The 27,225-nt window shown below is 50.4% G+C and overlaps 1 protein-coding gene across 2 annotated transcripts in view; it reads left to right on the top strand.

Annotated features, from left to right (window-relative positions):
- The window catches only part of ASTN2 (astrotactin 2), a 237,984-nt gene that overhangs the window by 24,292 nt on the left and 186,467 nt on the right, over window positions 1-27,225 (top strand). For both annotated transcript variants that reach the window (XM_015878749.2, XM_015878748.2), the window contains exons 2-3: window positions 8,873-9,060; window positions 24,991-25,375. In XM_015878749.2, the coding sequence (XP_015734235.1) occupies window positions 8,873-9,060; window positions 24,991-25,375 (573 nt within the window). The remainder of the gene's footprint in view (window positions 1-8,872; window positions 9,061-24,990; window positions 25,376-27,225) is intronic.

The following is a 27,225-nucleotide window of genomic DNA, read 5'->3' as shown; positions in this document are numbered from 1 at the left end:
GTGGGTATAGAGCATTCTGTGCTGTAGGCACTGTGGGACAGCAAATAGCAACTGATTGAGTGGAGGAGGAGGTGGTGAAGTGGGGGTCGGCCTCTCCTCCCAGGTAACAGTGATATGGTGGGATGGAATGGCCTTGAGTTGGCTGGTCCTTGAGAACAGTGAGTGGCAAGAGAAGGAACCCAACATGTGAGACATGGGGAAGGATGATCTGTGGCTGTGCATCCCAAAATCTTGACTCCAGAGGGTTGAGGAGCCCAAATGGTGCTGGGGTGGGAGGAAAGGAGAGGAGATGAGATGTGGTGCTGCTGCTGATGGCAGGACATGGTGCGTGGGTGTGGGCATTACTCAGAAGGGGACTTTAGAGCCAGCTCTGTGCTTTGTACACGGACAGGTCCCACCTTGGGGACCAAACACCTTGGGGTGTTTGGAAGGGTATTTGGGGCAGCAGGAGAAACGATGTGCTCTGACCATCCCCAAGGGCACACACAGACATTTGCTGAGCAAACCCTGGGATGCACACCTGCTCACACACGTGCCCAGCAGTGTCCCTGAGCTGGCAGAGCCATCCTGGGTAGCAGTGCTTAATGAGCCCCAGCTTGAATGTGCCAGCAGTGCTCGGTGCCTGTTGGAGCTGACGCGGTGTTCTCACGTCCCGAGCCCTTTGATGCTTGTCTGAGAGCATCGACGCGCTCAGGCTTCCAAAAGAGCTCTCGGCAGAAGAGTGATAAATGTGTTTAATTTTTGCAGAGCTTTTAGCCTGGTTTTATCCCAGGATCCGTCTCTTGAGGTTTTATTAGCTGATGGTGACTGTAGGAAAAAGTCAAAGCAACCAGATAGGAACAGCCGTGGAATTGATGTCGGAAGCAAGAGCGTGTTTTGGAGATAACGTTTCTCATTCTCACCATTGCTGTGTGCTGAGTTCTGGCAGCACAGTCCCATTTCTGCTGTAGCTGTGTGGCTGCTGCACACCAAAAACCCCTCCTGTATAAATGGGGGGTGCTTTGTTGTGCCCTGCTCGGGTCTGTCAGAGCATCCCTTCAGGGACTGGTGATGAGACAGGTGACAAATGCCCATTTCCCTGATGTGCAGCTGATAAACCTGTGCAGGGAGAGCTCAGTTTGGGTGGCAGGAGGGGGCCAAGCTCCTGTGTGTTGGGTGGGGGAACCGTTACCCACCTCTGGGGGCTGCAAGAGGGACAATTTGCAAACATGCGTTGATGCGTTGCCGTAGGGAGCCGGGCTGTAAATCATCACCTTGCAGCCTGCATGCAGATTCATCCAGGGAACCTATTTAATTAGGGGATAAATTTAGAAATCAATTATTATTTGCAGAAACAGTTTCCTTCCCTCTAATGAGGCTGCAAGGATTCATCCCCCTCTGCCTCTCCCATGACCTTTGTGTATGCAGAACAGGGCTGGAAAGGCTCGATATCTTTTCTTATTATCGATGATCCCTTTTGGCGTGGTGATGTAGGACTTTCCCCAGGACTCTTGTAGGGCAGCAGATGAGGATACAGAAGTGAAACCATGTTGTTTATGCATCTATTGGTGCAGTGATGGTGGGAGAAATAGGTCCAGTGTGAATGGGGATGTGGATCAGCCTTTCCAATGAGTGGGCTGCTCTCTTCATTGCAGCAAGCAAAGCACTTGATGTGAGAGAGGTCCCATGCTGGATACAGGGACTGTGCTATGCCCAGCCCAGTGTGGCAATCACATCACTGTGAGAGCATCACTGCTCTGGGCTGCACGTGTCTCTGCCACTTAGGTGCTTTTAAGCTCTGACAAATTGCTTCTCCTCTCTTTTGATTTATCCACTTCTGAATGTGGAAAAACTACTTTACCCACAGGCTCTGAGAAGTCTTGAATAAATTCATTTGCTTTTATTTTACTTTATTTAGGATTTTAATGCCTCCTCGTCATCTGATGCCACTTGCGGAGCCCTCTGGCTGCTCTGTGCTTTTAGCTCTTTTGGCTCAGTCCGCTTCATCTCAGCACAGCACAGTTCTGTTCAAGGAGAGGTGGCAGTTTTCATAGCCCTGTTTCCACAAGCCTGTATATTCTGGTAGGGAATCTGTGGGCAGCCACTGTATTGCCTGGTACGTGGGCACCTGTGGGGCTATCCAGGGAGCAAGAACTCACAAGCATCTCTCAGAGAAGGGCCAGGATGCTCAGCTAATCCCAATCCTTGCTTGAATTCTGTCTTGAAAGCAAGGGCAGGACCCTATTGGATTGCGATCCCCATCACGATGTACATGGAGGAGTTTTGTCAAATGTTCCGCTTTGTATCAGGTACTTCTTGCCTTTTGGGCAAGGACAAGCCCAGTCTTTTCCAGGCTGCTCATCCTGCTGCTCCAGGTGATCCCATCTTTGCTGTCCTGGTGCTGTCAGCCCATGGGCAGCTGCTGCAGTTCACTGGCTGCTGGCTGTGCCAGCGTTCACCAGGAGGGGAGGATCCATGGGGGAACCGTGCAGTAAAAATTGCTTTGCTTCACCATCTGAGCAACGCCGTGAGCTATCATCTTACCTTATGGTTTTAAGAGGTATGTTTCCCAAAGAGAGATGTTTAAAAATGCATGGAGGTTATAAAGATCTTGGCTAGTTGTAATCAAGCTCTGGGCGATGCTCGCCCCTGGAGTGCTGCTCCGTTGCTCCAGCAGTGCGCTGTGTACACGTATGGATGCTATAAGCCCGCTGCAGTGCTCGGCTTTGTGGTGGAGCCTGCTGGCTTTGCAATGCCCTTTGAGTCACCCCAGCAGGTCCAGCTGCCCTTTCCTCTCACAGCAGCTTGCGGTGAGGGGATACAAAGCTGCCCCATCCCTGCGGACTGTGCTGCAGCCATGGGCACTGCCTGACTTGGGGCAGAGCATCCTGCCCTTGTGCTGTAGGTATTTTCAGAGAACTGAACTCCCAGCCCTGCGTGTCCCTTTTGCCTCCCAGCCCTAGCACAGTCACGGGGCACTGCTGGCAGTGAGTGTAACCTGCAGGAAGGCTTCCCAGTTGGAGAGACCTGCACCGGTTTCTTTAATCGGGATTAATAGTTGAGTTATCAAAAAGGAAATTGTGCTTATGCGTTTGAAATAGCTGGCAAAAGCCTCTTTAGACTATCAGGTGTTCCCATTTATCAGCTGTGTCTGCTTGGCTTTGGGTATGGCACTCAGTGAGATCTCAAAGTGTCCTTGGGGACACTGTTCTGTCTCCATTGACAGTGGGGGTGCAAAAAGGGCTACAGCACACCATCCTTCCTGCAGGCCTCCTCCATCTCTGGAGGGCACACAGGAGCAGCTGTGATGCTTGAAGTTGGGTTCCTTTGCCTTTTTCGGGGTGACAGTGATGTTGGCCCAACTGGATGAGGAAGCCACCCCCAGCATCTCTCCAACCCTGCTATTCCGGCATCGATTTAGTGGGCATGGTGGCAATGGGTCGGCAGTTGGACTTGGTGATATTAGTGATCTTTTCCAACCTTAATGATTCCACGATTCTCTTCTGGGCTCAGCATTCCCCATCCAAGACGCAGTGCCCTGCTGTGCTGAGCCACATGCCAGACATCTCCATAGGGCTGGTTTAACACGTAGCAACACCATCTGCCTGAGTGCAGTTGGCTTCCACGGCTGGTCAATGGGAGTCTCTGCTGACAAATAAAAATGGAATTGAATGGAAGGGAATTGAAAGTCAAAAGGGCCCTGTAATAATTTTAGACTGCCTGAGGCTCCGCGCTGAAGCCCTGGCATTATAAATAAGGGTAATGGACTAGGGACTGAATTGCAATCAAAGCAGCTGTAAGAACGGGGAACGTACACAGAGCTTCCTTAAGGTGCGTGGAGGCTGATTGTGATCTGCAGGCAGTGAAGGCAGATCAATATCTGCTCGTGGCTTCTGTCAGCCTCTGCAGTCTTTGGTTAGAGGGGATGTGGGGGCTGCAGAGCCACGAGGAGGGGTTTGGGGTGCACGGTGGGAAGGGCTGGCTCTGTCCTCATTGCTTGTCCCATCTCATCTCCTGGTCCTCAGCTCTGTGTGCACGGTGATGCAGCCTGCTGGCCTCCTGCTGTGCCTCACCATAATTGCATCTGCCCGGAATATGCACTTTTTAGAAGGAAAAGCACAGTGTGCACACATGAATGTATATGAATTAGTTTGGTGGGAGAGTGAGAAGAATCCCAATGTTCTGGTTGGGTTCACTGTGCCCGATGTACACTACTCTATAACGTACACGAACCCAGCTTCTCATTCTTCTTCTAGACAGACCCAAAACAGCAAAACCCACCTCCGTGTACACCTAGCCTTGTGCTGGGCTTTGGCCATTTGGTTCATCCAGCATCAAGCAGAGCAGATGCTGAACTCGAACCCTTACAGTGCTGAGGCTGTTCCCCATGGACCAAGGCTTTCTGCTGCCCTCCTGCATCCACAGCAGCTCCCACTCCCAATCCTGTGGACGTGCTGTGCCAGAACCACCCGTGGAGTTCCTTGCAGGTGCAGAACATCTCATGCTTTGAAAAGAGATGATCAGAGGGATCTTGTCAACCTTCTTAAACTTCTGAGCTTCTCAATTCCTTTTTTACAACGTGCAGCTGTGTTTGTGTGTTGCCCTGGGGAGCACTGCGAGGGGAGCACGTTTAGAAGGAAAAGAACATGTTAACATTGAGCAGAGGGAAAGGGGAAGAAATAATGAAGTGAACTAATGATCGAGGAGGAAAAATACCCACCACACTGCCAACAAAAGGCCCAAACCTTAAGAAGTGTTAGGGCCTGTTTGACTGCAGAATTGTTCCCCTGGGGAGTGGGGGGAAGCCCCATTACTGGAGTCATTTTGGAGCAAGTCTGCTATAATCTGCTCTGCAGGGAGCAATTGTGTGCTGGCAAGGGCGCTGGGGAGATCTCTGTTTATGACTTTGTGCATAATTTTGGTTCATTAGCATAAGTGGTAGTAGCTAGCACCAGAGAATCTATATACCAGCACTTGGACAGTGGGTGATGGCTTTGGAGAGCATGAGCTGGGGAGAGCCAGTGGCTGAAGGCAGGAGTGGTGCTGAGCATTAGAGTGAGGGATCCGGGGACACTCTGCTTCTGTGGGTGCACCCAATGGGACTGGGGATGGGGATGGCTGTGTGTTAGGCCTGGGGCACAGAGCAGGGGCAAAGGGCACTAAGCAAAGTGGGTTATTTTAATGCCGACCTTCAAGGATGAAACAAAACGTGGGCGACGGTGGTGGATTAGCAGAGAACAAGCCAATTAAATACAAAACACGCTTTGTGAAACTTGGTGGCAGATAAGGCAGGGCTGCAACCTCCCGAAGAACTGATGAACGCTGAAGCATTGCGTAAAGGCTGGTGTGGGGGGGGAAGCTGCTGAATATTTCAAGCCTGGCAGCCTGCCTTGGAGAAGGCAGGGGTGAAAAGGCTATCAGCACTCTTTGTGCCATCAGCCAGACAGCACGGGAGGAGGAGGAGGAGGGGGATTGGGGGGGGAAGGCAGAGTGCCCGACAGCCGGGAGGCACGAAGTAACAATTCTCCAACTTTAATATCTGCTGTTTCATTTTATATTCATCATGTCAGCATAATCTGCTTTTATGGGAATCGTCTTGGTTCCCAACCAAGTGCGTTTAGGCCTTCTTGCTTTTAGGTTTGATTGTGATAAGAGCTGAAGACTTAGAAATGTTTGTGTGTGAGGATTGTAGGAATGGTTGGAGGGAAGATGGAATTTCCACATGGATCAGAAGGAGCCTTGCTGGGGTCCCACATCCCTCTGTGACCTGTCCTGGATTGGTGTCTGTCCCATTGCCATGAGCGATTTGAGTTCTGAGCAGTGGGAGGTTTTTGTTTGGAAGGTTCGATATCCAAGGAAAACATGAAGCTGCAGCCTTACGGGACCCAGAGGAAGGGCAGAGAAGGAGAAAGTGCTCTGTGTACTTCTTCTTGAATTCAGAGCATCGCTAGCAGATGCCATCCATACTCTGGGGGCAGTCAGCATCATTGCCAACACTGTGGGTCAGCCTGACCATTTTCTCCTTGTTTCACCCGCAGAGCTGTGTCCGTTGCTTTAGGGCCGGCTCAAACACTGAATAGCTCGAGTTCTTGAATAGCTACAGCCTACAAGTGCTTTTCCATTGCTGCCCATTTCGAACCCTCGCTGTATCTCATTCTATTTTAGTGCAGGAATGCCCTTAATTTGTTCCAAAAGTATTTGAAAGCTCTGATAACAGGCAATCTTGGCTGCAGACTATTGCATTCCTGCTGATGGACGGCATATCGCCGCTGTAACTACCGTGTAGATAGCGGAGTGACAATGCGTGTCCGGCGCAACACGGGCAGTGTAATATTCGTGTCAAGTGCTCGAGGCCAAGAAACTTCCCCGCATTTGGATATTGAAGGGTTCAGCAGCTAAAAGGGCTTGAGAACATTTTTCTTGCTTTTTTTTTTTCCCTTTTTTATTCTCTCCTCGAGCAGCAGATCTGCTGGAAGTCTCCCAGTGTTCTGGCAGCGCTGGGGGTGGTGATGGCCAGGTTTCTTGCATCGTGGGGTTCAGGGCTTTGGGGAGCATTCAGATATTTATAAATGGATGGTAAATGGCACCCGGCGTTCATCAGGAATTGCCTCGCTGCCGGGTTTTGCTTAACGTCGCGAAATGAATGTTAAATTGAAGTTTCTACTTTTGGAAGAGACCTTTTAAACATGAAACAGGCTTATCTCCAGTCTAGGCTAAAATCCAAAAAATTGCCTGAATCTCAGAACTCCCCAGAAATGTTCTCTGTGATCCGTTTAAACACCCCTTGTGAAAAAAGATACGCGTGGAAAGGGAAGAACTTTGGAGGATTCTGGCTGCTCCTGGAGTTTTCTCCATGCTGCCCGTGGTGTGGTGAGCCTTTGGGAGTGGTGGTGGTCGGGTCCTGGAAGCACCACGTTGTGTCCCTGCTGTGGTCCAGGCAGTGCAACTTCTGATCCTGAGCCCATTTGGGAAGCTGCAGAGATGTGTGGGAAGTGTGTGTGCTCAGCAAGCAGTAGTGCAGATCACCCTGTCCCATGGGTGACTGCACCTCTGAGCAGAGTTAGGATGGCTTTGAATAAGGAGGGTCCTCCCCTGTGAGGCTTCTATTCTGTTCCCTCCTTGTCTCTGTAGGAGGGGCTGTGCTATCCATCCCAAAGCTGTCAGAGCTTCCGCTCCTCCATGTGACCTTTGTTGCAATTTTAATTAGACAGGTAGGTGCTTTTCAGTGCTGAGCTTTGAACTATTGGTATAAAGACAACTGTGGTTGAACAGCCCTGATACTGCCTTCATTTTGTTCTTACTTTTACCACCATATGAGGCCCTCCACTCTCATCTCTTTGCACGTGAGATGGCCGTGTTCCTTTCCTTACTGTGCAGTCTCGCACCAGCTCCTGTCCTGAAGTGTGAGCCGCAGACCTGACTTGATTTGCAGGGCAAAGACTGCGAGCAGCTCCTCTTGGTTCTGCTTTGCTCCAGCAAACAGCTATTTATATTAAAGGAGAGAAGGGATTATTAGGAGACGTCTCGTTGCAATGACGGAGATGTGACAGTGAGTTCACGCATCCCCTCCAAAGTGCGAGTGTGGGCTCTTTATGGATCCCATGCATGGTCAGGAGCTGTTTAGTTTTTTTCCTTTGAGTGCTCAGATGTGCACAGAAATTGGGGATAACGACCAGTGCTGTGCTTGGGAGGCAGCGCTAATGAGCACAGCCCTCGATGAGGTTCAGCTGGCAGTGGCATGCCTGCAGTGTCATTAGCGACGTGCTGAATAAGGGGCTGGCAGTAGCAAGGTTGTCTTGTCCTTGCCCCAGCCCCACTGAAGCCCCACAGTAGCAGTGGGACATTGCCATCCTGCAGTGGCATCCCCATGGAGCCATCCCATAGCACAGCGGGGACTTATTTGCTTTAATCTGTGGTTCAAAGCCCAGAGTCTGCTGCTGAACAATGTGCTGCTTTCAGGGTTGGGAAGAAGTGTTCCTGAAAAATAGACTTTTGTTGTCGGGTCAGGAGGGGTCAGAACATGGGTCTGTAGAAATGGAAGCGCCTGATCTTGTGGCTTGTGAGGCTACCAGTGATCCAGCACCTTGAAGGACCTTGACCCAAACGATGTTGGGAGCTCTCAGGATGCCCTCAGCTGGGCTCACTTCACTGTTCCAACTCCAACCCCAACCCATCCCCACAATGCCCATTGACCATGTATCTCGATGCCACATTCCACTCTCCTTGAAAACATCATTTTGAAGCATGTCACGACCCACTGAATCAGATGTGAGGTGGCCCTCTCCAACAGAAGGGAATTAGGTTTGGGTTCCCCATGATGTGACTGCCTGCTGACACCCCATGTCCGGTGACTCAGAGAACTGCCACTGGGAACCTGACATCCTTCCCATTGCTTGTCTTGCAAATGGAACAACAAATGCAAAAGGAGAGGTGGTGGAAGGAGAAATATTGTGGCTTATTTAGCAGTAGTATTTTTTTTTTCAGTTTCAGTTTAGCTGCCAAACTGACAAATCGGTTCTTTGCAGAGATCTGTTAAAAACTTGATAGGCAGCTGTGGAGCTGTCAGCACTCCTGTTCTGCTGCTGCCTGGCCAAGCCAGAAGCTGCAGCTGCAGATTGGAGCTGCTGGGAGTGCTGAGTGCAGAACTGTGCTTGCTTTCAGTTGCATGATGCCCAAATTGTCCCAGCTCCTCATTTATCAGGTATGGTGCCGTGGTGGTGTCGGGTGGGGATGTTGCAGTGCTGGGTTGTGTTGGGATGCTGTCATCCTGGCTCCTGGTCCTGAGATGGGAGATGCAGCTTAGGTGTTAAGAGGAAATTCTTTATGCAGAGGGTGGTGAAGCCTTGATGTTGTGGAACAAACTGACCCTCGGTTGTGTGTTTTGTCCCTGCAGAGATGTCGGGGACGGTGGCAGACATCTCATTGGTGCACTGGAAGCAGCAATGGTTGGAAAACGGCACCCTGTACTTCCATGTCTCCATGAGTAGCGCTGAGCAGCTCTCCCGGACCACCCCCCCCAGCCTCCAGGAGCCTTCTGAGATCGTGGAGGAACAGATGCACATTCTTCATATCTCCGTCATGGTGAGTGGGAGTGTATGGGGACAGCGGTGGTAAAGGACAAGCTGGAGAGTCTGACGTGCATGTCTTTGTCCTTGTCTGTGTCTTCTTGTCCCTCCAGAGAGAGAAAGGTGTGTATGAAAGGGCCAGGAGACAAAGTGGGGCTGGTCTTGTATGAGAATGAGATGGTGGTCTAGAAGTTAGGTTTCTAGATCCCCAGAGCACTGTGTACCTCACGTTGCTTGCACAAAGGAAGTATTTTATAGGACTGGGAATCCTATTGCAGCATCCCTGTGCACGAGGTGCATCTGTTTGTGTTTTACAGCCTGTGTGCCATTTCCATGCCGTCTGTTTTTTCATTTTGGAAAGCAGAGCAGAGGTAGCTTCATGATGACTTTCTTTTTTTCCTGCTTGAACAGGCAGCTATTTGGCTTCTACAACCTAAATCTGGTGGGGTTTTTTTTCTGGGTGCCTCAACCCTTGTCAGCGAGGCTTTAGATTGGGCACTGTGTGCAAGTGAACACAGAAGGAGGCTTTGCATTAAGGCTGTTGGGTGAGGGACCACCAGCAATGGGTGCTGTGCTGGGGACCTGCAGTGCTCCCTGGGCCAGCACTGCCCACCAGCAGGAAGCTTTGCCCATCTTTTGGAAGATTCATTAACTTCTTTGAGTGAACCCAAGCCAAGGTTGGAGTTACTAGCAGAAGATAAATGCCTTTTGTGGGTTTCTCTCAAAACCACATGGAGCTGTGTAGCTAAAGTAAAACTGCTCCGAAGTCTTTGTTTCTTGGATTAAATGCTAATCCATGCCCCTGAGCTTTGGGCTGCTTTCCCATACTATTACCTTCCATCCTGACTCCAAGTCATTGCATCCTGCAGAGCCCACACTGCAGGTGTGCCATCTGAGTGCCCAACTCCTGCCCTCCCATGTCCTGCTGTGTGCCATTCACTTGACATGATCATACCATCATTTCTCTGCATCCTGCCACAAGCCCCAGTGGCAGCTGTGACCCTCCCTGCAACTCTGCTCAAGCTCAAGGACATCTGTAACAGCACAATAATACTTTTTTTTCCCTTTTTTTTCCCTCACCATTTTGTCTTAATCTTTCCCTGATGAAACATAACACATTAATTACTGCAGTTAAAGGGAATTCAGTCTCCATTACTGTTTGCCACCCCTTTCTTCTTGGCTTGAGCAACTAAGATTTGTCTCCCAGATGAAAAGGGAGGAAAGGAAATATATATATATATAAATATATTTATGTAAATGCTAGATTTTATTTACTCTTTATTTTTTGCGCAGCGCCAAGTAGGAAGGAATCGATATTTTTGTCATTATGTCTGTTGTGTTTTTTCCCCATAATCTTAGCTGTTATTTGGGTTTAATTGTGTTGTTTCCTCTTGTGTGGAAGTAAATCTTATCTGTTTTGGATTAAAATTCAATGAAGGTCACAGCAGCTCGAAAACTTACCAGGCTGCAGCAATTAATGTTCATTTGGCTTTGATAAATTGGAATGTTCCCCACAATAGGACTGGAGTGGATTTCAGAAGCAATAATTCTTCCATTAACTCAATGATTCCCTGCATGATAGAGCGTCTTGTCACTGCTCTGTTTGTCGTCTGTCACTTTGAGGATCTGGGCATATGCCTGATATGATTTATCATGATTATTGGGGCCGCTTGTGTCAAAACATTTTAAACCACTAATTATTCCAGCCTTGTAAATTGCTGAATTTAGCAGAACATAAGATATATTTTTCTCCACCATATTGTGCCTGTTCAGTTATTGTTGAGCATCGTTGTGGGCTTAGGCTCAGAGCCACGTTTTCTAGTACTTGCTGCAGCTGTGTGTGCAATTGCAGGATGCAGAGCTGTGGGCATTGGCAGGATGGGCACATTTCACCTTGCACCTGAATGGCTGAGCTCTTTGGCAGCTCTTTGGCTCTGTGTTGCCCTGTGCTGTGCCCCTAAGATGGGAATGCAGGACTGGTGCCCATGGAATGTGATAGGTGGGGAAGGCCCCCTCTCACCTTCCCAGGATGATAACACACCAAAGCCTCATTTCGTCTTGTACCACCTCCATGCAAGGGGCTGTTAGAGTGTCTGGAATAAAGATGACCAGATATCATCAAACTGATCTTTATTTTGTAACTTCCTTCTTTCTGCATGAAGCAGACAGTTAGCTGCTGGTTTTTCGGTCTCCCGGCAGATTTTTCAGCTCTTATTTAGACAAGTTTCCTTTTTATTTCTTGATCTTACGCATCCCAATGTGTCCCTAATGATCAGCTGCTTGTGCTGTGCTCTGTCAGCTTCTAAGATGGGTATAAAGTGTGCTCTTAAACGCTTCCCTCTGATTGAGCATCCTGCTCTGAAGTGGAGCAGAGTGGGATGCGCAGCCCAATGCCTTCCTCCCATTGCCAGGGTCAGCACTACAGGTTCAGAAACATTGCATCTGTATCTAAGAGCTGGGGGGGGGGGGGGGCAGAAACTGCTGCCTCCTTCCTGAAGCTGCTTCTCTACCATCATCCATCCATATTTAAACTCTCTTTTTCCCCTTTTCCTGTCGAGAATGTCATGACTCTGCCTCTCTGCACTGCCTGTGTTTCCTTGAAGAGCCCCAATCCCATTGGGCTCCCAGCTTTGGGTTGGCTGCACAATGTATTGGGTGTAAAGGCTGAGTGCTCTGGTGGCTGTAGGATGCTGCTGGAGCCTTGCTGGCTCTTTGCAGTGTGCCTTGTTGATGGCAGCCAGCTCATTTGGAGAAGTGTGTAACATGAGTAATGAGGTAGTGAAGGAGGCACAGCATCTGTGTCATCATTTCTGCACCAGGAGGTCAACCGGATTCATAAAACATGCACTTCCAGCTTGTGATATGTTTAGGAATTAATTAGGGTAGGGGAAAAAAAAAATTGCTGCAGCAGCAGATTTCCTTATCTGAAAGTTATTAAGCGGCTAAATTGATCTCCAATGAGCTGTTTGGGCTTAGTTGGTTTTTTTTTCTTTTTGGATATTTTATTTTGCCAACCCTATATGGTGCGCTGAGCACTGATGGTCCCGGTAGGAGCTGCCCCATGGCTGCTGTCCCTGTCCATGGTGCTGAGCCCTTCCCGAGCTGTCTTAGTGCGCTGCTGGGCCCGCGGCTGATGCCCATCAACCAACTCTTTCTGGGCTCGGAGAGACAACCTCTGCCTTTCCCAGTTTTTTCCCCTCCTCTCCACCTATGCAGAGATGGGATAGAATGGGAACCAGGTGTAATTAGCGATGTGCCCTTGTATTTAGGGAATTCGTTTTGGGGGGATTTGTCTTTCAAGTGTTGCTTTTGTGACAAAGCGTCCTGTTACGTTAATAATTCTTCACTCATTCCTCTTTTTTTTCTACCTTAGTTAGTGGGATTGCATTATTTTATAACTCTCCATCTAGCAGAACCCCCTGTGTTAAAATATGTAACTGGAGTGCTTGATTTGCATCCCTGATAAAGTAAGGATGAATAAACACTCTTAGTTCATCCGAGCTGAGCAGCGAACCAACTTTCTGATGTCATCCCCAGGGCAATCCAAGTCGATATTAGGGGAAAAGCAGCCATGGGAGGGACTGCTCCTTGCAGATGGCATTGAATGCGTGGGATTCATCTGCTGCCATAGAAATTTTCCATCTTCAATGTGCTGAAGAAGGAGAATAGTTGGAGGGGGAAAAGCATGAGCTCGTGTTAGATAGGTGGTTGGTATGACAGAGGGTGCTTGAGCAGATGCTGAAGTGAGGAAATGGAGGAGAAGCATAGGGATTTGGGGAGAAGAGTAGGGTTAGTGCATGGCTCAGAGCATGGGCAAAAGGGAAGGCGCTGTGTGCACCTGCCCTCACCCTGTCTGTGTGCACCTTCATGCTACTGAAATGTCAGGTGTGTGTTGATAGTGGGGCTGTGTTTGGAGTTTGCAGATCATAGAACCACCAGGTGGTTTGGGTTGGAAGGTATCTTGAAGACTGTTGAACCCCACCCCCTGCTGTGGTCTGGCTGCCCCCCAGCAGCTCAAGCTGTCCCGGGCCCCATCCATGGCCTTGGATACCTCCATGGATGGGACACCCACAGCTCTCTGGGCAGCCAGTATGGGAGAGGAAGGCACATTCATGCCCCATACGGGCCTCCTTTTCCTTGTCTCGCCTTTTCCTCAAACTCAGTGTAATTTGCAGCTTTGCCTTCTCTCAGTAGTTGTCCTCGTTTGAATATATGTGCAGTGCTGCTTAGAAATGCTTCTATCGGGTAAACGTTATCAGCATCGGGAGCCGGCTCTTGTTGAGATGAGCTGTGACAAACCTGATGTAGGATTGCTTTGAGATGCTTGGGAGAGATTTTTGTTGGCAAATCTCACAGCCTGGAATAAGTCTTAATGACAGGATGAAACACAATATCTTATTTGTCCCAAGAAATATGATGTTTGCTTTCATTTAGAGCTTCTTTTTTTTCCCATTTAAAAATAAATTGGACTTAGTTTCACACAGCAGCATAGCAAAGTGAAAAGGCAGAGTGCTTTGTGCTCAGGAAAGTGTCAGAGTGAAATGTTTCTCCTCTTCAGCACTTTCCATATCCTCCTCACAACGCTTTCGTTTCAGCTGATGTGAAACTGTCTGAGCAGACAAACCGTTTGTAGAACATCTTGCCAGGCTCTTTTTTTTTGGAGTAACTGCAGCTAAACCATGGGTGAAAAATATTTGATGAATGGCCGTCAGCATCTTCATCACCCAGGAAGAGGGGATTGGCTGGAAATAAACCCGAATCTGAGTCTGGGTTCCATTGGGAAGGGATGCTCCAAAATGTGCTGATGAGAAGCAGAGGAAGAAGCTCATCCATGGGTGATTTTTTCTGATTGTTTCAGGGCTGCTAATATAGCTGAGAACTTCTTTGAGGGGAAAAAATGTGTGTGTGCATGTCTGGATCTGCTGCAGGAAATTGGGCACAATTCCTACTGGTGTAACTGGGAGCAGCGTGGGCCACACGTGGTTATTTTTGCCTGTCCTGCTCCCGCTCCACCTCTCCCCTCATCCCCCCAGACAGCAGGACCCAGCTCTTTTTTAGCCTTCACAAGGTCTCTGTGGTGTGCAGCAAAGAAAATAAACTAATGGTGCTTATTATAAAAATCCAATTACCTAAAACCACGGGAAAATAATGATTACTGAGGGAGCGACGAGGGCTGGGTGCGGGTGCTGGTTCAGCCTGGAGAAGAGAAGGCAGTGGGGAGAGATGAGAGAGCGGTCTGTCGGTATCTAAAGGGGCTGTAAGAAGGAAGGGGGCTGACTCTTTAGAAGGGACCATTGTGGTAGGACAAGGGGATGTGATTTCAGAAGGGAGATTTAGGTTGGATATAAGGAAAAAGCTTTTTATGGTAAGGAAAATGAGGCACTGGCACAGGTTGCTCAGAGAGGTGATGGTGCTTCATCCCTGCAGACACCCAAGGTCAGGCTGTTGGGTCTCTGAGCATTGATGGAGCTGTGGGTGTCTGTGCACTGCAGGGAGTGGGACCTGATGGCCTTTAAGGGTCCCTTCCAACTCAAAACGTTCAGTGATTTTGTGACTACCCTGAGCCCAGCTTTCCTTGTTGCACCAGACTTGGAGGACTTGGGTGAAACCATCATGCTGATGGCAGCAATTGCAGAGAGAGCTACTGGGGAGCATGGAGCAGCTGACAAGGTGAAATAGAAACACTGAGGAGTCCTGGGAGAATGATTGAGCTCCAGAGAAAGCAGGGAGCACTGTGGTGAAGTACAGGTTTGTCAGTGCTGGGTGCACTTTGGGACATGTTGTATGGATACTGTCTCCCATGCCATTTTAGGACGCCATTCTTTGAGACCTGGGGTGCTGCATGCTGGTTTTGGACATCTCTGAGCTGATGCTGCTGGTCACAATCACCTGTGTTGTGGGGTTGGGAAAGACAAGACTTGCTTACAAATTGCAAACAAAGGGCACGGTAGCTGCAAGGCTTACAAAAACAAACAGAAATGAGGTGAAAGCTGCACATGCATCGACCTACAGCTCAAATTAGTGCCAGAGGCTCATCTGGCTTCACAGCATCAAGTAAACGAGCTGTAAGGCGTCTCTCTCAGCTTCGTGGATAAGGTCTGGTTATGGAGGTGTGGGGTTGCCCCAACCATAGGGTATTGCTTGGGTTGGGGTGCCCCTCCCAGGACCTGCAATGGGTTTGGGTGAAATGCAGGCCCGCAGAGATGCTTGCCCCATTGCCTCGTGCTGGCCACGTTTCCCTCAGCAAAACAAGCCGTGTGCTTTGTTTCTTTGCTTTTCCCCTTTTTAAAAGGCCACTTTTCAATCCTTTGTGCTCTCCCTCCTTGGCATGCAGGGCCTCGAAGGGGAGGGAGCCCTCAGCCAAGCTCTCCATCACATGTCTCTTGTTTTGCTGTGTTATTTTTTCCCCACTGCTGCCCTTGCCAATGAAAGGACATTGTAGAGCTGCTGAGACTGGCAGGGGCTGGGACACTGCCTGCCAATAGCCTCAGTGTCTGAAAGGGCTTAGGAAATATGAGCTCTAAATTAGTTCCCAAATTTTCCTCTTTTTTTCCCTGCTAAAAGAGCCCTGTAAAGCCTCCTCAGCACCCCCAGCATGAGGGGCTTTACTCAGAGAGCATGGGAACACCAAGAGCACCCTTGGAGCACCCCATGGATGGAGGGGGGCAAATGTTGGGCATATGCTCTGGCTGTGCTCCCCCCTTCATGGCTTTACAATGCTCCCTTGGCAAGTGCCTTCAGGTCCTCAGCTGCAGTGCTGAGAGGGTGGGAGGGGAAGTGCATGGCTGCCTGGAGGCAGTCAAAAGCTGTGGGGTGCCTGGAGCTTCCCTGAGGCTTTGGGATGCCCTGAACTTCGTGGAGCCATGGGGTGCCTTGACCTCCATAGGGCTGTGGGGTGCTCAGAGCTTCCTAGGGCCTCAAACCATCCCTAAAAGGGCCCTGTGCTTTGTGACTGTGGCTTTGCTCTAGGGAGGAAGGAAATCCTGCAGCCCCGAGTTCCATCAGGGTGCATGGAGGGAGCAGGAGCTCTGCATAGTAGCCTGGGGTACCAGCATTCTACCTACTTTCTCAATGGTACATTAGGAAACAGCAAAGGAAAATTCCAGTTCCTGAAGCCTACTGTTGTCTTTCTCAGGGCTCAGGCTCCTGCTCTCCCCCCTCTTTATGCCTTGCAGCCAGCTCTGAAGCAGAAGCAACGCTCTCTGCCAACCTAATGATTAGCCTTTCTGCTAATGACCCACGAACAGTGTCCAAAATAAATGAGCCCAACCTGCTCATCTTATTAGCCAAATGATAGTGAAGAAGGAGGAAATATCTGCTAAAAATTGCTTAGGCAGCTGGAATTTGGAAGCGTGATGGAGTCAATGCTTGAAGCGTGGAGAGGGATGGGTGAGTTGTGCATCTCCAGAGCTATTCCTCTCCAGGAGGGTGAACCCTGTGTTTCTGGGGGTGTTTCTGCTCCTTCCTTTACTCACTGGGCTCCTGGGGTCATGGTGCTGTTGAGCTCATGCTTAGATCTCTGCACGGGGCAGATTGGATGGGATAGATCATCATGCTGCCATGTCTGGGCCTTGCTGCCCATTCCCAGTGGTGCACAAGGAGGTGTGTGCAGCTGGGGAAAGCCCTGCAGTGGTGTGGGCTGGGAAATGGCATTTGTTTGGCTACAGAAATAGAAATGTATCCTACAGCAACATGTGGGGCTCTGGCTGGAGCTGCTGTTAAGGACCAACCATCTCCCACCTGTAAATAGGGGGTGTAGGAACACAAAGGCTTTGCAACATTGCGGCCTGGTGATGGTGGTGGGGAAGGGCTCTGGGGTCTGAAAGCATTATCCAGTCAGCCCCAGGACTGGCCCTGCAACCTCATGTTTAGTAGCAGAGAAAAATGTCCTTGTTGCCTCGTCCCCTCCTCAAGCAGGAGACCTGGCTGAGGATGCTGAGGACTTCCTGCTCCATCCAGCACCCAGCGTGCCCACCATATGCTCTCTGACATCAGCACTGCAGCTTATCCTGCAGGCTCCTTCCGTTGTACATAAGCTTAAATTGTGTCTTGGGATTCTTTCTTCCTTTCCTAACTGGTAAGGGAATTGCTAATTGTTTGGTTTTGTTCTGAGGAGTTTCAGATTGAAACGATTATCTGTGCTGAAGAATATCCTGACAGTGCAAAAACCTTCAGACAGGCGGTGGATAACCCATGGCTTGTTGTGCCCATTGATGCCTCCCTCTGCACTGACCCATCCTGCAGAGCTGCCTCTGCTTCCCCCACTGTGACACCTGGTGCACATGAGACTTCACCCCCAAGAAGGCTTAGTGCCAGCTCACAGGTGTCACCTCAAAGTCATTCCTGTAAGCGAGTTTGTCAGGTTTATGCTGACGTGGTTTTGCTGGTTTTGGACTGAAGGGTTGGTTTTGAGAGTGGAAATTGTTTCCTCAGTGCTCTGATTTCACATCCATGCATAACCCATCGATGGCACCAATACCCATTGAAATGCTCCAATGAGCGATGGATCTCCGTAGGGCTTTGCTGGATGAGGATTCCTTCCCCATAGCATCTCAGCAGTGGAATAGATATGGAGACATCATTAAATCCATCCCTCTGCTCCGAGCGGGATTAATAAACCCCTGTCACTGCTGATGGATGTTTCCCTATCCTGTTCTGCACTGCTGCCCTGGCCCTGCTGGTGGATGGAGGTTTGGGGCTGAGCTGCAGCTGACCTGGGATCACCGCCTCCCAGCATGCTGACTGCAGCTCCAGTTTGCTCCTATTTCAGGGCAATTTTACACTATTTGGATGGATTTAAATAAGCAGGTGGTCAGAAGTGATTGATTGAGATCCTTTCCCTATAAATGCTTTGCTCCGAGGGTTTAGCAGCCCCAGTGCTCCCTGCAGTGCTGTGTGTCTGTCCTTCTCCCATGCAATGGGCTGCATGAAGCTGGCTGCTGCAGGACGTGCTCCTCCTTTCCTTGAGTGTGAAAGCCCCTGTGCAGCCCAGCCCTGTTCTGTGTGAGCATTAGCAGCGTGTAGCTTCACCTGCTGCTGCTCTTGGGACGGGCTCTCCTTTCCTCGTGCCGCCGGGGCTATTACAGTAAATTGCCAGATGCAATTGCTTGGCCATCTCATAGATTCGTATCTCAAGTGTCCTTTGGAAAGGGAGCCCTCAGGTGATGCTGGGAATGTTAAAACAATAAATCTGCTTCTTCCCATTGCCCTTCTGCAGAACAGTGTTAGAAACTGTACCGGTGTGTGGGCAGCTCTGTGCCTGATGCAGGGCAGGAGCAGAGAGCAGATGGGCCTTGTTGCTTGTCTGCTCTCTCAGCTGCTCCCCATTGCTCTGTTCTCAGACCCCTCACAGCTCTGCTGCCCATCTCTGGACATGCTGCATTGTGGTGAGGGACCCAACACCAAACACAGCACTTGAGGTGAAGCCAGATGTGACAAAATAGGGATTAACTCTACCAGCAGTATGGAAACCTTGAACTATTTAGAGCTGATAGAAAAAGAGATGTTTCAGCATGGCACCATAGTACCCCATCCTGCTTCACCCACTGCCATGTGCCACCGATGGCCAAATGGGCACTGCCTTCATTCACAGGTACTGAAAATACACAAGCCAAAACTGGCCAGTAGCAGTAATATACACATGGGGCTGGGAGGGGGTATGAGCCTGTTATGATCCATTTACCCAGATATCCCAGCTAATCAGCTTTCAGATGGGGAGAATTAATTGCTTTCATTCAGAGCGCCGGGCAGGTTTAATTGAAATGAATCCTTTCCTGTTTTCAAATGGCCACTTCCTCAGAGGCTGCAGCGTGGAGCTCTGCCTGGCTGCCTGCTTGTAGCAGGGCTGGGCAACGCAGCCCCCAAATTGTCTCATTCTCCCCATGAGTGCAGGGCAGTGTGTGTGTGGAATGGATTTAGGTATGGAGCTCAGTGTGTGCCCGCTGCTCCAGGGGTGGTGATGGATGGATATGAGGTGGTTTTGCTGTGCTGTCCCCAGAAATACAGGGCACAGTGGGGACAAAGCTGCATGTAGCATCACAGTACTGTGCCGGCAGCACAAGGCAGGCAGGGACAGAGCTGTCACCGTGTCCCCGAGCCGTGCTGCTGCCTCTCCTCCTCCCCACTCCTCTGCTGTCTCTGCCCAAGCAGCACTGGGCAGGCTGAAACCCAGCTTCCCTTAATTAAAGGTCTGTCTCCTCATCACAAGGATGTAGTTGTAATTAGAGCTGGATGCAAAGACTGCTCTGCAATGTGTGGGAGCACAAGTGACAGCTTGCCCTGGTGAGCATCCCCTCTGATGGCACCAGCAAGGACACAGCTGGGACAGGTGGCTCTGAGCTGCCCCTCCAGGTCCCTTCCTGCAAGCCGTGCTGCAGAACAAGTTTGCTTGCTGTGGGCCTGGAAATAGTAACAGGTTTGCAGATGGTGGTGCTCTAAATCCAAACCTGTTGAGCAAATCACTGCTCAGAGCTCAGCCCGTTTGCAAATGCAAGCATCTTGATGCCTGCCCAGCTCCTGTAGCATCCCACAGGGAGAAGAGTCATGTAGGACAGGGGAAAGGTGTGGGAAGGAGCTGTGATTTCTGCCTTGTCCTTTGCTGGGTTGCAGAGCGCAGTCGGATGCTGTGGGTGCTGTGTGTGGGCTGTGTGTCCCTGCTGCAGTGCTTGAACCCCCAACAAAGCAGCGGTGGTGGCTCGGAGTGGAGCGGTGCTTTGTTCTGCCTCTGTTCAGAAAGGTGCTCGTTATGCTGAAATATTTGCACTTAAAGAAAACTGCCTGACCATATTTACACAATAGGCTGGATCGTTCCCAAAGCAGCTGCCAGCTGTTGGCTCAGTCATAAACCTTTAACAAACCCCACGGGCAACGAAGGGAGCTCGTTCTTTCCTTCCCTACATGCACGAAAGCATCTTCCCATCAGCTCTGAGCTCTGTAAGTTTTGAAACGTCCTTATATAAACCTTCACAATCCTCCCATGTGTCATTGCTTTGTCCCACGTGTGGGCAAAAGTGACAGCAGTGCACTTGGAAGCAATGGGGACCCAAGGCACAGCGCTGGGCCACCAAGTGCAGGGCACATCCCAGCTCCCCCATTACTGATGGATCTCTCAGTGATCCTAAGAGGTCCTGTACTGTAACCCTGCTGTGTTATGCTGATTTTTTCCCCCTTCTTTGCCATCTTCTCTGGACAAGTGCACAGGAGCTGGCAGCCCCATGGAGCTGGCTGGCTAATTGAGCAGAAGAGCTGTTGTAACGTGCCACTCACAGACACTTGGAAGCTGGAGGCACAATGTGAGTTGTGTTAATGTTCCCTCATCCGGAGATGTGCATCTCTTATTAGATTAATTTTTTTTAATATATGCAGAATATACAGTGGGAATGGTATTAATTCGCACTAATGGTTGTGAGATCCAGCGAGAATTAACCACGTTTTTTTGTAAATGAGTGGGAAGTGGATAAACACAATTATTACAAAAACAAAAAAAAGGCGCTGTTTGCAGCAGTGGTACATGGTACTCATTTATCTGACAAGTGTTCTTTACTTTTAATTATATTCCATCACTTGCTAGCAAATGCTTTGCTGGTAGATGTTGTAATAATCCAAGTTGTGTGAGGGCTCACTGCGGTGCAGGGGGTTTGGTTGGAGAGCTGGCTGTGTGGGTGGTAGGAGCTGCAAGCAGTGGGGATGCTGAGGTTTGGGTGGCCATGCAGGGGGGCTGAAAGCAGCCAGGATTTGCTTCATGGCTCCTAAAGGATGGGGGAGCTTGTCCACATCCCTCCTTCTCTGTCCCACCACTCCAGTCCATTTGCTGTGCCTGATACTGGTGCTGCTTGGTGCGCTGGGTGAGGGCTCCTTTCTTTCTCCTTAAGCTCAAAGAGAAAAGGTTTAGATTGGATGTCAGGGGGAAGTTCTTCACAGGGAGAGTGATGAGGTGCTGGAACAGCTGCCCAGAGAGGCTGTGGATGCTCCACTCCTGGAGGTGTTCAAGGCCAGGTTGGATGGGGAGCTGGGCAGCCTGGCTGAGTGCCACATTTGGAGATTGGTGGCCCTGTGTGTGGCAGAGGGTTGGAATCATAGAATCATGGGATCACATAGACATTAAGGTTGGAAATGACCTCTAAGATCCACACATCCAACCCCACTGATTGTGTCCCTCAGTGCCACATCTCCATAGTTCTGGGACACCTCCAGGGATGGTCACCCTGTCACTCCCTGGGCATTTGTGCCACTGCATTATTGCTCTATCAGAGAAAAGATATTTCCTAATATCCAACCTGAATCTTAAAGCCCATCCAGTCCATACCCCTACTGTGGGCTGAGTGCCAGCACAGGCCAGATAAAGAGCAGAAAGCAGCACACCCTGACTGGCCCATTATCCATGTGTTCTGCCAGGGGGTTGGGATGTGCCATGTGGTCACCCAGCAGCCCAGGGCACGAAATGCTGGCAAAACCCCACTGGATGTACCAGCACTGGATGTGGTGGCCCCTCCTTTAGCAGCTTTCCCGTTGATCCTTAGCTCAAGAGGCTTTTTTCCCCCTCTGTTTTATAATCTGACTAAAACGCGATACACTGAGCAGCTCTCAGTGAGCCGAGCAGGAGGAGCACGTGAGCATCACTCAGCAGGGAAAGGGATGGGGCTGGGGAGCTCCGAGCCTTTGTGTTCCTCAGCGATTTGCTCAGTCTGCCTGCGTAAGGGAAACGCACTACCATAATGCATTTTAAAATCATCCCTCTCTTAGGGCAGGCCCCGGGTTAGCAGGTCAGCCCAGCAAGGTGAACCGTTCAGAGCGCATTAAAACCACAATTTATGCAATCTGCACTCAAGTGTTAGGAAGAGCCGGCAATCAGGTGCTTAATAAAATCACCTACAGCCCTCCTCTTTCGGCTGGCTGGCAATAAATGCCTTTTTTACATGATAAAAATGGATTAGGAGTCATTTGGAATTGTTAACCAGGCGTGGGGCACGCGGGCGTACGGTGCCATCGGGGCAGTGCTGGGGAGTGCATTCCAACTGCCAGCAATGGAACGTCCCCTGTCTGTGCCTGAGCTGATTGGCAGCTCCACTCCTTCTTTTTGTTTCTGTTCCCGAATGGAAGTGCAAAACAAAATTCAGTGTGGCTTGAAAAAAAAAAAAAGTAAAATTATATGGAAATGTGACTTTTTTCTGACTCTTTTCTTTTAATGTGGAAGAGGCAGAGATTTTAAAGTTATGGTTCCCACAGCAACTGTAACTCTCATCTCTTGTACCTCTGCGATGCTTTGCAGGACTCTATGTGCTATTAGATTTATGCCCGATGTGCTTATGTACAGCATAGCAAGCAGCGTGCAAAGATGCATGGGCTGGCAGAGCAATGCTGCAGGAACACCAGGGCCAGATCCTGCACTCTCCTGTGCCATGGAAACACAGAGTGACTGGGGTTGGAAAAGACCTATGGGATCAACCAGTCCAACTGTCCATCTACCACTAGTATTGCCCGTGCCCACTGATCACACCAATGGGGGCGGTGACTCCATCACTCCCTGGGCAGGTTGTACCAGTGCATCACCATTCTATCTGAGAAATGTTTCCTAATATCCAATGTGAACCTCCACTGGCACCAGTGGGACAGTTTCTGATCCCAGGCTGTGCTGCATGTGCTAAGTGTAAGGGAAGTGGGAGTCCTGGGGGAGCACGAGCCTCTGCCTGTTGGAATGATGTTCACAGGGTCTCCATCCCACAGTTTGCCATCACTTTGAGTTAAATTAATTAGAAATCTGCTAGTTCAAATTACAGCTCAGCAAAAACCTCATGCAAATGTTTGCTGCACCTGCTCCTTGAAGCTGCTTTATTACAGCCTTGGACCAGGAGAGGTTTGGGCATCCAGGTGTGAGGTTGGTCTGTGCTGCAGCATCCTCCCCGCTTTGGTGCATCTGCATTGAGCTGGAGTGGGGTGAAAGGTTTGGAAGAGAGATGAGGTGCTGGAGGGACCCCAAGAATCATCGAGTTCCAACCCCACTGGCAGAGGCAGGGCCACCAACCTCCAGGTCTGGTAATGGAGCAGGCTGCCCAGGCCCCATCCAACCTGGTCTTGAACACCTCTAGGGACAGATTGATGGACCAGAAGGGGCTGTGGGGTCTTCTTGGACCTCAGGACTTCCCTGGAGCCTTTTATTTCTCATTGAAGTGAAGCGTAACTTTTCTGAAAGCATCCAGCCCTGGTATTAAAAATAATAATAATAATAATAACAATTGACAGTGATGGATAATCCAGTGCAACCCGTGGTAAATTGTTCTAGTGTTTAATTACCTGTACTGCCAGAAAGGGAAGAGAGGAAAAACTACAGTGTGGAGAGCTCTGAAGGGCTGCATGGCCATCACTTGTATCACAGCACAGCCCCTGTATACCACACCCTTGCTGCTTTCCAGCTTCACCTGAGCCTTGTTCCTGTGCTGTGTTTGACCCCAAAGTTTTGCAGTGCTGCAATGTCCTCCCCTCCCTCATGCCACATCCTTAGCAGGACCAGCCCCATTCCCCTCTTTGCTGTGCTCCCATTGCCGTGGCTGTGCAGCTGGGATGTTTCCACATCCCCATGGTGTCCGGGGGGTCATGGCTGCGTGCAGCCCAGGGATCTCAGGAGAGCAGTGAGGAGGAAGGACATTACGTGGGAGAATATGCATGTTCACAGCTCACAGGATTAAAGGCCCATGTTCTTATCACTGCAGAACAGAGTATTATAAATCCAGCCTTAGCATACCAAATCCCCTCGCGGCTCGGCCATTGTTTGGGAATATTAAAAAGCTCTGAGACAGAAATAATCAGTTTCCGAATGACACATTGTCAAATAAAACATTTCTCATATTATCCCTTCCTTCCCCTTTCTCTCTCCCGCTCCCTCAGTTGGATAATTTAACATGAAAAATAGATTAAAATGAGGCTGGCTTGAATGCCTCCTAAGTTTGACTTTTCTTTCCCCAGGAAGCTCTTCCTGCATGTGCACAGCACTCCAACAAGCGGCTGTGATGCGGGGTCAGGGATGTGGGGAGCACATGAAACTGAGCTGCTGCTGAATGCTGGTGGTTGGCACAGCTCCTGGGCACATGGACCTGACCCAGAGCCACCCAGCGTGCAACAGGGCCATGAGGCTGAGAGTAGGGCAGCAAATGGTGGGGCAGAGCCCCGCTCCATCCTATGTGCAAGCTGAATTGGGAAAGTCAAGCTGAGTAATGTCATCCTGAATCCTCCAGCCAGGCTCCCATTAGTGTCAATTAGTGGAGAGATGAGAAGGCAGAGGGCAGGGCAGCAGGCTCCTCCTGCAGTACTGCCCACTCCACACCCTGCCCCATCCCCAGCACACTCACTTCCCGTGCCGCCTCTTTACAGATGATCTTCTCTCTGCACGGTGCAGTGCTTTGTATTGTGTGCAGAAGAAATATTTGCACGTCTTCACGCTGCTCTTGCATGCTCTGTAAGGTTTCCAGCTATGGCATTCTCTGTGCCAAACAGATGCTTGCCTGCCCCAGCTGCTACATGTCACGCTGCAAAGCACCAATTGCTCACACTGCTACTGATTTATGTGCTTTGCTCATCTGCTGTGGGGTGAAATTGCTTCGGTGCTGCAGAGAGATGGAAGGGCCCAAGGTGGGTGAATGCACAGCTCCTGCTTGTTGTTTCCTAAGCAGTGAGATGCAGATGGGAGATCCTTTCCCATATCCTTGGGCAGGGCAGGCTGACTTGGTATCCATTCACATTGCCTGATAGGACTGAAGGGATAGGACAGAAGGAATGGGCAAAGCTGAGCTGGGGATGTCATTGGGGTGCTAAGAACCTCCTCCAGGACTCCATCCAGAGCACAGGGAGGGCTGTGTTGATTACAAGGTTATGTGTAAGAGGGGAGCGAGCGCTGGTGGTTGCTACTCCTCACTCATCCCTATGTCTGCTGATGTGTCTCTTTGCTGTCCCATAGGGTGGGCTGATTGCCCTGCTCCTGCTCCTCTTGGTCTTCACAGTGGCCCTGTACGCCCAGCGACGATGGCACAAGCGCCGCCGCATCCCACAGAAGAGCGCCAGCACTGAAGCCACCCACGAGATCCACTACATCCCCTCGGTGCTGCTGGGCCCCCAGGCCAGAGAGAGCTTCCGTAACTCACGCCTGCAGGCCCACAACTCGGTCATTGGTGTGCCCATCCGTGAGACCCCCATCCTGGATGACTATGAGGATGAGGAGGAGGAGGAGACGCCGCAGCGGGCAGAGCCCAGCAGCAGGGAGGATGAGTTTGGCAGCCAGGTGACACGAACACTGGAGAGCCTGGGCCGGGGTGGGGAGGAGAAGCCTGACTACGAGAAGAAAGGTTGGTGGCTGTTCTGCCTGGTCTTCCCCTCACCTTGTGCCCTCAGAGTGTCTGAGCTGCGTGGGGCTTCCTGAGGAAGAGGTCCTGGATATTTTGTCCTGAGATTTCATCTTCCATCTGATTCCATAGAACCATAGAATGGTGGTTGGAAGGGACCTTACAGCCCCCCCCAGCCCCATTCCTGCACACCAGCTTAGGCTGCCCAAGGGCCCTATCTACAGCCTTGGGCACATCCAGGGATGGGCACCCACAGCTCTGAGCAGCAGTTCTGGGGCCTCACTGCAGAGCATTGCACAGGGCAGTACTGTCAGTCCTACTACTCCAGCAGTGCTGATGTGCATTTGTTCCTATTTAGTCTGTGCCCCAGGCTCCTGAGTAGGTTGGGAATGTTGGGATCCCTGCTGACTTCTTGCTGTGGGTGAGCACTGGCACATGGGCATCAATCAGCCTGGGCTTTATTCTCTAGGTGGCAGAAATGCTCATTGCCTCGCTGTCAGGTAGTGCATCAATTCCAGCACAGAACACATCAGTGGGGCCCCGCTGAGCAATGCTGCTCCTCAGAGAGCTGTACTGCAACGCTGTGTTTTCCAGGGGCTCCAAAACATTGTGATTTATTCTATGAGCCATCAGACAATGATCCTGGAGTTCTTAGGGTGCTGGGATGGGTTGGAGCTCAGGTCCCTTTGGGTTTCCCCCCAGGTAAGGCAGCGTGGTGCTGGGGTTGGGTGCAGCAGGACAGGGAGCTGTGTGCCATGGGCTCCTATTGCCTGGAGAAGAGCAGTGCTTTCCCCAGCGTGTCTGGGCTAATGCACATTTGATTGCCTGCTTTTTTAAGGTCTGTCTCTGGGAAAGTGTATCGCCCTCCTCTGCTTATTGAAATATCATTAGAAGCAGTTTGATGTAGTTAACCTGCGACGTGGTGAAATGCGTTGGAATAAACAAAAGCGGAGCGCATTGGTGCTAATTGCTGAGCGACTGCAGCAGGACTGGGGATGGGCATGGGGAAGGGGTTCTGCTTCCTGCTCATTGCATGCATCCATCCTTGGGAGCATGTCCTGCTCCTGTGCTGTCCCCATTGGGTGGCAGGGATGGGGACAGGGACCCCAGGGCTTGGCTCATGGGAAGCAACTCTGCACGCTTGGCATTGGAGGCTGTTCTTTCCAGCCATAAAGTGCTCTTTTGCCCTTCCTCTTCCAGGCAGAGCTGTTACAGCAGTGATGGTTATCATTGCTCCAGCAACCCAGGGGTTCTCCTGCTGTCCCCATGCACTGCTTGGAGCATCCCCATTAGCGTCCTCCTTTGTGGCTCTCATCGGCCCATGGGGTTAAGAGGAGCTCCCCCAACCCTCTGCATGGTGAGAGCGAACAAATGAAGGCCTTCATGTACTGTAACTGAGCTGCTTCTTTTATTCTTTCATATTCTCTTCTTTGTTTTGCTTTTCTATAAATTATTTAGAGTTGTGTGAGTGGGGGAGACAGCAGTAACTGCATTTCAGTGCTCTTCAAAACATAATAGTAAACAAGATCTAGGGCAGAATATTAAACTATCTCAGGGTTTCGGGAACTGGCAATAACGTAATTCTTGTGCTGAATGCAGAAGCCCCAAACCAGGGCTGAGGGCAGGGACAACCTGCAGCTATGGGTGCAGTTGGGCTTCCCTAGGGATGCCCAGGTTGGACGTTGCAGATAACACGTGCCCAGCGATCCACAGGGGAAAATCAGGGCTGTTGAGGCACAGTTTCACAGGTGGCTTTGAGATGGATGTGGCAAGGGAATCCCAGCTGGGGCCTGGCTCTGGGCTGCGTTTCTATGGGCGCAGCAGGTTTGGCTGCGGAGCTGTGCCTGTGAGCC

This window comes from Coturnix japonica, chromosome 17, assembly GCF_001577835.2.
Source record: "Coturnix japonica isolate 7356 chromosome 17, Coturnix japonica 2.1, whole genome shotgun sequence".
NCBI lineage: Eukaryota > Metazoa > Chordata > Aves > Galliformes > Phasianidae > Coturnix > Coturnix japonica.
Note: the sequence above shows the minus strand (reverse complement) of the source record. Positions and strands in the feature narration are given on the sequence as shown.